This window comes from Mesoplodon bidens (genome assembly GCF_964165515.1).
Source record: "Mesoplodon bidens genome assembly, chromosome: 1".
Taxonomy (NCBI): domain Eukaryota; kingdom Metazoa; phylum Chordata; class Mammalia; order Artiodactyla; family Ziphiidae; genus Mesoplodon; species Mesoplodon bidens.
The window spans coordinates 12,767,647-12,778,457 of NC_138176.1; the positions used below are offsets into that span (position 1 = coordinate 12,767,647).

The 10,811-nt window shown below is 48.1% G+C and overlaps 1 protein-coding gene across 1 annotated transcript in view; it reads right to left on the reverse strand.

Moving 5' to 3' along the window:
* The window catches only part of GRK5 (G protein-coupled receptor kinase 5), a 228,024-nt gene extending 225,788 nt beyond the window's left edge, over positions 1–2,236 (reverse strand). Inside the window, exon 1 of the mRNA XM_081231335.1 lies at positions 1,972–2,236. Within this exon, the coding sequence (XP_081087461.1) occupies positions 1,972–2,023 (52 nt within the window). The 5' untranslated portion in view covers positions 2,024–2,236. The remainder of the gene's footprint in view (positions 1–1,971) is intronic.
* Between the last annotated feature and the right edge of the window lie 8,575 nt (positions 2,237–10,811).

The window sequence follows — 10,811 nt, forward strand, 5'->3', positions numbered from 1 at the left end:
ACCTGACAGACAAAATTATCAAGTGGTGAATTCATTTTGGTGAAACAAACAAACAAACAAAAAAAATGGGGAGACCAAACTGGGGGAGAAAATTGATAATACTTTGCCCACTCCAAGCAAAACATTTTAAAAGAAGCAACCAAATGCTGAGAGAAGAAAAAAGCAAGCTCCAGGCAAACGAATGTGTACAGCAGCAAATCTAGGCAGCACAATTCCCCAGGCAACAGGAGAAACCAGTGAAACTTGCGAAGCCTCCAGCACCATCATATCCAATGATTTCCCAGGAAGAAATTTCAGAATGGAGAGAGGGTGAAAACTTTCCCAGCCCCTGAGCCCTGAGATGTACAACCATATTCCACCACTAGGTGGCGGCTGCTAAGGCTGGGAGCGGGGGAGGGGGTCTGTTTTGTCCGCTTTTCCCCCTACAGGACTCACTGCCTCGTTCAGGAGAGAGCCCACCAGCCCCCCACCTTGATCCAATTTGCTAAAATGTCCCGTTAGGAAGACAGAAAACATTCATGCTTTAGAACCTGAAGTCACCAAGTAACAGCCTCTCTTAAAAGTCTGTTCACACCAAAGCTGAGCAATGGGAGGGACAGACCTGCACATTTTCAACTCTGCTGGAGTTTTCAAAGCAAATCTTCCAGGCTGCTGCTTTAGAGACAAGTGACACCGAAATTACGACGTGAGTTGCTGAGCTGTGTATCACCTACTCACACAGCGTGTACAGTGCCACAAGGTGATGGAACCGTCTGGATAAACATGAATCATTTTATTGTTGGCCAGAAAGTCTTCCTTCATTCATTAAAGTGGGTGAATGAAAATATTAAGAAGTAAATAAGGCGTTTTTGTGGGCTGCTCCCCGAGTACCCTTCTGAAGTCAAGACCTTACGTAGACTGCCTACTACCTTGGGTGTCAAATAAAGCCTCCTCCCACGAAAGGGAAAACCACTTCCCCTTTCATAAAAAGGCTGCACCCAGAGCTCAAATCCTGGCAAAAGAGATGTTACATAAATTCCAGGTGTTCCTAAATATGTATGTTTACACGCACACAATCATTTTAGGAAGCATGTAAGTTTCTGGGACACTCTCTCTTTTTCTTTTCTCTTTTTTTTTTTTTTTCATCTCAAGGAAAAGTCAGAAAGTGTGTTTATAGTCTCGACTTAGGTTCTTACCCACTCCATTTAGACGATATTTCCTGATAGCCTAATGCAGAAAAATCTAATGATTTCCATCCAAAACGCATCTTAACACTTGGCACACTTACCTTTCTTTCCTTGAGCCCAAAGCCAAAAAATTCACTTACCTCTCCTCCTCCCCAAAGCGGAGGGGACCCACCCCTGAAATCCTGAATTATTTTCTAGATGAGTTGTACAGCCATCCTCTCGTTACTCTATGAACAGGCTAATTCCTCAACATCTTACTTTGCCTTTAAAAGGCTTCCTTCCACACGACGGGATTTCCCTAAGAAACATTCCCAGCGGATGGTTTCCAGCAATAGCCTATATCAACTCAGCCTGCGCAAGCAAAGACTGGCTTCTAATAATTCCCCCCTATCCCCCGCCCCCCCCCCCGAATTCACTCACAGAACCATCCCGGGCCGACTCGGAAAAGCTATTTTATTTGCATGTTTGCCCATCTCTTCCTGAATGAAAGCCTTTCCAACTGACCTTTCAACAGCTGCCGAGACGGCACGATCTGTAAGGTTAGAGCTGGCTGGAAACTAGGGGATATTTTAGCATCCTAATCCCTGCAACCTCGACGTTTCTCCTTCTCTGCCCAAGTCCAGATTCCCTGAGCACAAGGGCAGGAACCCTGAAACGTTTGCAGAGCAGCTCTCCGAGGTGTCCTGCTCCCGACCAACTCACTGCGGGCATCCTGCACACGCACAGCCCCAGCCCACACGCCGCCCGACACCGGCACCCTGGCCCGCGGCGAATGCGCCAGGCTCGCACCAGCCCTGCCTCTTACCTTCCCTGGCTTTCAGCAAGACCGTGTTGGCCACGATGTTTTCCAGCTCCATTGACAGTCGGCGGTCAGCGAGGGAGCCGGCCGGCGGGGCTGTCAGCGTCTGAGGTGCTGCCGCTGCTGCTGCCGCTGCTCGGGCTGCTGCCGCTGCTGCCGGAGCCGGGAGCGAGCAGCCCGCCTAGCCTACCGCATTATTCCTGCTCTTATCCCTCGGAGTTTCCACCTCTGCAAAGAGGAGCCGCCGCCGCCGCTTCTTCCTCCCTCTGTGTCCCCCCTCCCCCCTCCCTCAACAGTCTCCCCCCCACCCCCCACCCTCCGTGTTTCTCTGTCACTCCATTCTCCTCCCCTCGGGCTCCCTCGGATGCTTTAATGCCTCGGATGCTTCTGCCTCCCCTCGGTCCCTCCCGGGGGTGTGGTACTAGCAGGCTCGGGCGACCGCACTGCGCAGGCGTCAGGCCGGGCCGCGCCTCCCGCTTCGGCGCTCGCGGCGCGGAGCCTGCTGGGACTTGTAGTACTCCCAGCGCCCTGCGCTGGGGCCGGCTTGGCGCGCGGCTACCAGAGTCCAAGAGCCGCCCAGGGACGTGCCCTCGGAGTGAAGGCGGGGGTGCCCCAGGGCTGCTAGGGGCGGCGGGGAAATCAAAGGCGGCCCGGCTGAGCCGAGGCCTCCAACCCTGGGGCCCGGACTCGCACGTCCACGCCTGGGGCTCCCGCTCGCCCGCTTCCCGCCCTGCCGAAAACCCAGAAAGCGAAGTGCACAGGCCACGGCGGCGGCGGGCGAAGCGCCGCGGCCGGGCAGGAGTCGGTGCGGGTTCTGGCCTCCCCTCGTGGCCTGCTCGGGGTGGGAGGTCAGGCCGGCCCGACCGCGCGCCGCAGCCCGCTTCCTCTGGGGCACGCCGGGCCCACGCAGGGGCTGCCGCCCAGAGGCGGCGAGGCGCGCCCGCGGGCCCCGCACGCGGCGGCCGGCCACTGTGCGCCGTAGCACACGCACACGCGCTCGGTGGCTGACAAAGGTGTACTTTGTTTCCTCCGAGGGCGCGAAGGGGTCTGCCAGTCGGCGGTGACCCGGCGCTGGCGGCCGCGTCGGTGGCCGCGCAGTCCGAGCGCCCCCCGGCGGCCGCGGGGTGGAGGCGCGGCGGCGGGTCCACGAGGACGACGGCCCCACTCCCCCACCCTCTCTGCGCCCGGGACGCCCGGCTGCGACTCGAGGGATCCGGGCGTGGGAAGCGGTTGGTTTTGCACATAACCTGCCTTCGGGCACGCGGGGCCCGCAAATCAACGATCCTCATTACCACCAAACTCATTCAGATTAATAAAAATGCAGACGGAATCGCCGGAGTCAGGAACGTTAATAAGTAACAGCACCCAGTCAGTGTTGGAAATTCGTTTTCAAATTCCGGGATTATTTATCTTGAAGCTCTTAGTGCCTACCCACTGTACCCTCAGAACATCAGACCCCAGATCTGCACTCAGCGTTGCTTCCTTGCTTCCTCTGAAGGCTCCACTCCTGGGAAATGGGCCCTGGGACACACAGGGTCTGCGACAAGTGTCCTCCGATCTGGGGGAGGAGAGGGCTGACCCCAAGGAACAATGAGGCCTTTGCCTCATGGGCATCTTGCTTGCCGGATATCCGTTCAGAAGCCGGCTCTGGGCCTTCTCTGCCCGAAAGGAGGAAACCTTCCATCCCTAGGGCTGCCAGGAAGTGGCAGGGAGGTGCCGAGAGAAACGGAGAACAATTATCATGCATTGGAGAATATAAAGAAATGAATAGACTTTCCAGGCCTTGGAAACCAGGATGGTCACCGATTCTAACAGCACAGGACTGTCGTTTTCTGATGGAGTATATCCATCACCACCACTTCTAGTGTCTGGATTTGGATCAGTGGGTCTCCCTGTGCCTCACTTATCTTGTCTGCAAAGTGGAGAAGGACAATAACAATTTACCTGTCAGAAGGCAGAGAGCTGAGCAGATGATTTCTTAGGCATCTTCCACTCCAGGAATTACTATTCTAAGCATCCCGGTCTTGGTTTGGGCTGCATATCCAACTGCCCAGAGCCCTAACTTACAATGAAAGAGTCTAGAGAGATGGAGAATCCTAGAGCTGGCAGCATCTCAGAGCTCACCAACTATGGTGGGCCCTTGGCACTTGCTGGCAGCCTAAGGTCTGATGCAGCCCGAAGTTTACTTATTTGACTGACAAAAACAAAAAAAACTAACTAAAATTGAACGCCTTTAGATGGCTTGTGCTCCACAACAGCCTTCTCAAGCTTTCATGTGCACACAGATCACCTAAGGGATCTTGTTAAAATACAGGTTCTGTTTTGCTTGGGCTGAGGAGGATCCTGCGAGTCAGCTATTTCTAACCAACTCCAAGGCTCTGTCAGTCCTGCTGGTCCGTGGACCACAGTTTGAGTAACTAAACTCTACAATTAACCGTTATCCCCACCATTCTTTATTGTCTTATACTCAGCCCAAGTCACCACTGATTTTACCTATCTGGCCTCTACAGACTACTGAGTTTGCAATCCTGGAAAATTCCTGCCTTTCCTTCCCCCCTGCTCACTTTACAGTTGCAAAACACACCCTTAGAGATTAAGTGGGTTCAGCATGGTCATTCAGCAAGTGAAAGTCTATCTACTTCTCTCTCTGCTACAAGGCAATATGTCCTGCCTACAAAATAAATAGCTGTACTTCAAGTACCTGTGCCTCTATGGAGAAATTAGGACATTCCAATGCAAAAATGAAACGATAATGACTAGCTTTACTGGATACCAGCTGTGGGTCAGGTGCTGTGCTAAGTGCTTTATGATTAATTTCAGTAAACACAACATCCAGATGAGGTAGAGAACACAGCTCCATTTTATAAATAAAGTCACCAGCTTAGGAGAGGTTTTATAACTTGCCTAGGGTCACACAACTGATAAGCAGAAGACCTAAGATTTGAACCTAGCAGTCGGACTCAGAGTCTATGCACTTAATTTCTGGCTAGCAGGCTGGCTGGCAGAGCTGGGTTGCAATTGTTCTGTTTGGCTGCCAGAGTGAATTTAAATTGTACTGTAAGAGGCAAAGCAAGCAGTTGGTGAAATGATTAAGACTTGGTGGTGGTGGGGGGGGGGTCCATTCCAGTCCATAACACCACCATTATTGCTTCATTCCTTTCCATGAACTGCACTAATGACTCACAGTCCTCTTGAAAAACGGATTTGATTCAGGAAGAGTTTAAATATCAATAGGTAAGCTGGGAATCTTGCTGGCTGAGAGGAAGAAGAGAAATCCAATTGGAGGGTGGGTGAGTTTGAGAGGGATGGGAGTATGCCATAGACTAATGCTGACTTCCCAATCCGCTCAGTGCCAGCTGAGCTGGAAATGCCAAAGAAACAGGGTATCTTCTTGTTCTTCTGTCAGCACCTGTATTGCATGGATAAAGCTGCTCTGTCAGAGTTCTTGTAAATAGAAATCAACTATTCTGAAAGTCACAAACCTATCTTTATCCCCAAATATGGATTGCTTTGCTTGAATAATCAAACTGGCTTTTTCAATAGTGCTGGAGCTGGAGTTTCCATCCTTTTCCTTGCCTCACAGCTTTCTAATCATCAGGAAACAGCCGGAGAGACAGTGCTTTCATTCTCCCACTTCTTCTCTCCATCTTCAAAGTTCACCTTTATGTACCAAGCACGGCAGGGAATACAAAGCTGATTTCCCAGGAGAGCTCACACTAGGAAAGCAAGCAAACTGGGAGGAAAAGCACTGAGATAAAATGGAATAAGAGCCACTGTGGACACAGACACAGAGGACTTTGGAAACAGAGAGGAAGTGATTTCAGGCACCTAGGAAGATTCTAGGAGAGGAGAAATGAGAGCTGACAGTGGGATTGGAGGCACGGGGTTTCCTGTTATGTTCCCTCCCGTCTGAGAAGTCCCTTCATCCATGGACCCAGTGGTGACCAAATTTGACATTAAAAACTTTGCAATGCTGTAGACCACCTACTCTTCTTCTCTTTACTTAATATTTTTCTTTAAAGTCAAGTTGCTTTAAAAAAAATTTTTTTTATTATCCTAACCCAAAACATTTTTGAAATGTGAGTAGTAGTAGAAATATCACACTTTGGAAAAAACTAACCTCCAAGCAACTCATGGGACCATAGCAGCCTTTGGTTTCAAGATAAACTGGCTGATCGTAATAAGACTGCTGGGAGTCTTCACCCAGATAATTATGATCTATAGACATCTAAACGCCCAGCTTGGTAACAAGACTTTACAGGGTCATCAGCGGGGGTCTCAACTGCAAGTTCAGAAAAAAAGATTCCAGCCGCACGTGACCTCTGTGCTCCTGACACTATAGCAGTTTAACATGATCTTCTTTAGTGAGAAGGAAAGGCCTCTTTCCTGGTGCTACGTTCTGTTAGGAGGGTCCCCACAGTAGATTTACTTGGGCCCTGAGTTGTTACGAAGTTGTTGCCTCCACTGCATGGAAAGGAAACTGAGCCTGGGAGAATTAGGTCAGTTGATAAGTGGATGGCAAGGCTAGTTTTTTAGGTGTCTGCCTTCCCTACTCAAAGGCCTGAAATGTGTCTTTTTCATCTTTTGATTCCATTCTCTGTAGAACCTAGTAAGTACCTTATGCACGGTATTTGGCAATGTTTGCTGACTCAGAGCACGTATGCCATGACACAGTCCCACCTAGTCCTCTGGGGTGCTAGTTATTCTGTACTAGTTAACTATCAAAATTCCTACATCACTGCCAGATCAGAGATTAAAAGGGAAAAGTAGGGGAGACTGGCCTCCCGGTATCAGAGGTCAACATCTTAGAAAGCCATGACACTCAGTCCCTGGAATGATTCCATCCGTCTGACTGTACCTCCATCCTCAAATCCAGCTGTCTCCTGCAATCAACCCAGTAGTTAAGCCAATCACACAATTTTAAGGAAAACTAAGCAGACAAATTTCAACTCACTTTTCAGACTTGAATAAAACACAAGCTATTTACCCCCAAAATGGCAGATAGAGAGCTGGGTATTTTTGTTTGGTTCAGTGCCGAGCAATCAGATAGATTTAGATGGCGGAAAAATGCTCAAATTGGTAAGGAAATTACACAACAAAAGCATAAAAATTAATTCAGAGTGAGAGGAGGAAAAACAGACTCTTTTCTAGTAATCTACTTAAAAGCCAATGATTTTCTGTTAATATGGATAATGAAAGAATCCAAGCCATCACTGATGGTCTTCATATGACTAGCATCTATCAGGCAATTACATGACCGAAGCCAGGTTCATTTGTTTGAGCATGGTAGCCTACAATGAAAATGTGGATAAAATCTTGACAACAAAGGTAGAATTGCTTCTTAAAGAGAAAAAGGAGGTGAGCTGAGTTAAGTGCGATGTTAGGAGCCTTTAAAACAAGATGACTCACAGGTGAGAGGGCTCCAGCAATTTCGACATTAATGCTGCAATAACAAACTTTCTCTGGCTCCAGAGACCCTGAGCCTAATTATCTTTGAGACCTTAATATGAAGCTTTTACTGTCCTAAGATAGGCCACTGTGGGTAGGTGAATATTTAATTGACCCAATAAAAGGAGGGCATACTTGCTCCTTCCTTGAAGTCTTAACTAGTCAGTTGTATGCTAAATGGAATCTAACAAACACTCGAAGTTTAAAAAATGTAATGCGGGCTTCCCTAGTGGCGCAGTGGTGGAGAGTCCGCCTGCTGATGCCGGAGACACGGGTTCGTGCCCCGGTCTGGGAAGATCCCACATGCCGCGGAGCGGCTGGGCCCGTGAGCCATGGCCGCTGAGCCTGCGCGTCTGGAGCCTGTGCTCCACAATGGGAGAGGCCACAACAGTGAGAGGCCCGCGTACCACAAAAAAAAAAAAGTAATGCTTTGCGCAGATCTCTTTTTTTTAATATATACTTTTTAAAAATAATTATTTTGGCTGCATTGAGTCTTCGTTGCGGGCTCTTCATTGCAGCAAGTGGGCTTCTCTAGTTGCAGTGCGAGGGCTTAGTTGCGGTAGGTGGGATCTTAGTTCTCTAACTAGAGATTGAACTCAGGCCCCCTGCATTGGGAGCATGGAGTCTTAACCACTGGACCACCAGGGAGGTCCCCAGATCACTTTTTTGACAATTACATAAAATAGAATATAGTACCTAATTTGGAGCAGCTTAATCCCCTTCTGTAGGAGCAAAGGCGTGGGTTCCCTGCCATAGAAATGAGCTTGTGCGGGAACCTGACAGGTTGGAGCACTCATTCCGCTTAGCTGTCATCGACTCCTCCATAGAGAGAGGATGCCATCTAGCATGAACTCTGGAGAGCTGCAACCAGCCCCCACATGGAAAAAGTAAGCCTCAGGTTCCACATTTATGGGCTAAAGTGAGGCCATGAGTGTGCTAGGCCACTCAATGCAACGCAAACAGTCCCCACGTGCTGCAAAGGGAATTCTGCTCATGAAGTGGTTATTGGGTCATAGAACGTTCCTATTACTTGTATCTCAAGCTCCACAACCCTCATGTGCTCCAGGATCCAACTGGGACTCCAAAGAATTCCCTCCTGTCCAGGCTGAATCTGGCCTCTCTGTGTTTTGGGGGGGCAGGGCGGGGGGGGGACGGTTCGCTTATTTTTATTAAGGACTCAGGATATTCATTCCGTTAAATGGCTGGACCGTAACTCCTTTAACTAGTTGTTCACTGATGAACATTTTTTATTATTACCAATCTTTTGCCATAACAAGGAGATGATTTTTTTTTAAAGTTGATGAGTATCTTTTTTCCTTTTGTCATCTACCTTTTAAATTTACATACAGTAAAATAAAATTCACTCTTTTTGGTGTTTAGTTCTATGAATTTAGACAAATGCATATACTTGTGTAACACCAACACAGCCAAAATATAGAACATTTCCATCACTCCTGATTTTTTTTTAAAGGAGTAAAGTACTGGTACATACATAATTACATAGATTAACTTTATTTATTTTTTTATTATTTATTTTATTTATTTATTTTTGGCTGTGTTGGGTCTTCGTTGCTGTGCGCGGGCTTTCTCTAGTTGCGGCAAGCGGAGGCTACTCTTCATTGCAGTGCGCGGGCTTCTCATTGCGGTAGCTCCTCTCCTTGTGGAGCACGGGCTCTAGGCGCACGGGCTTCAGTAGTTGCAGCACGCGGGCTCAGTAGTTGCGGCTCATGGGCTCTAGAGCACAGGCTCAGCAGTTGTGGCACACAGGCTCAGTTGCTCCGCGGCATGTGGGATCTTCCCGGACCAGGGATCGAACCCGTGTCCCCTGCATTGGCAGGTGGATTCTCAACCACTGCGCCACCAGGGAAGCCCCACTCCTGATTTTTTTAACGTTCTTTTTTTCTTTCCTAAAAAAAAAAAACTGAGTTCCTAAAAAAGTTAAACAGAATTAACACATGATCCAGCAATTCCACTCATAGGTATATACCCTAGGAACTGAAAACTTGTACACAAACATTCATAACAACACTATCACAACAGTCAAAAGGTGGAAACAGAGGACTTCCCTGGCAGTCCAGTGATTAAGACTCTGTGCCTCCACTGCAGGGGGCACGGGTTCAACCCCTTGTCAGGGAACTAAGATCTCGCATGCCTCACAGTCAAAAAAAAGGTGGAAACAATTCAGATGTCCATCAACAGATTAATGGATAAGCAAATTGCGGTGTATCCGTACAATGGAATATTATTCAGCCCCAAAAAGGAATGAAATATTGATACATGTTACAAAGTAGATGAACCTTGAAAACATTTTGCTAAGTGAAAGGAGCCAGACATAAAAGGACAAATGTTTTGTGATTCCATTTATATGAAATATCCATAATTCATAGACACAAGAACACAGATTGGTTATCAAGGGCTGGGATAGGGTGAATGGGGGAGGAACTGCTTAATGGGTCTGGGGGTTTATTTTGGGGGTGATGAAAATGTTCTGGAACTAAAGGCAGTAGTTCCCCAACACTGTGAATGTACTAAATGTCACTGACCCATTCCCTTTAAAATGGTTAATTTTATGTTGTGTTAATTTTACCTCAATAAAAATATAATTTTTAAATTCAAGTAATAGTTGAGGAATACTTGGATTAGACCTAGTGATTAATAATATTAATATGCTAAACAACAAATTACAGTTTACAAAGTGCTTTCACCTACCTAACGAGTAGGTAGGTATTATAATTTCTTTTTTTTTTTTTTTTTTTGCAGTATGCGGGCCTCTCACTGTTGTGGCCTCTCCCATTGCGGAGCACAGGCTCCGGACGCACAGGCTCAGCGGCCATGGCTCACGGGCCCAGCCGCTCCACAGCATGTGGGATCTTCCCGGACCAGGGCATGAACCCGTGTCCCCTGCATTGGCTGGCGGACTCTCAACCACTGCGCCACCAGGGAAGCCCTATAATTCCAATTTTATAAACAAGGAAATTAAAGAGATATAACAGGCTGGAGAAATAAAGGATGCATAACCAGAAAGCTGTAGGATTGGGACTCCAAGACCAGTCCCTGGTTCTACGTGCAGCGTTGTTTCCATTCTACTGCATGATCTTCTAGAATGATAGGAAAGTTGCAGCATTTTTACCATGTGCACTGATCTTGCAGGAAAGAGAGAATATTGGCAGGAGACCTAGAGTCCAGAGAATAGTTGACTGGACAGAGGGAGCGGCAGAGGAGAGGAGGAAGAAATTCACAAATAGAGGACCGGAGCATTGGCGTGCTGAACAAAATTACAAGGGGGTGGTGGGCAACAGGAAGGCTGTCTCGCGTCGGGGTGGAGTGTGACTCCTCTGAAGGAAAGAGGCTTTGAGCCATGATAAGCACTCCCGGTTAGGAAACTGCAGATTAGGAGC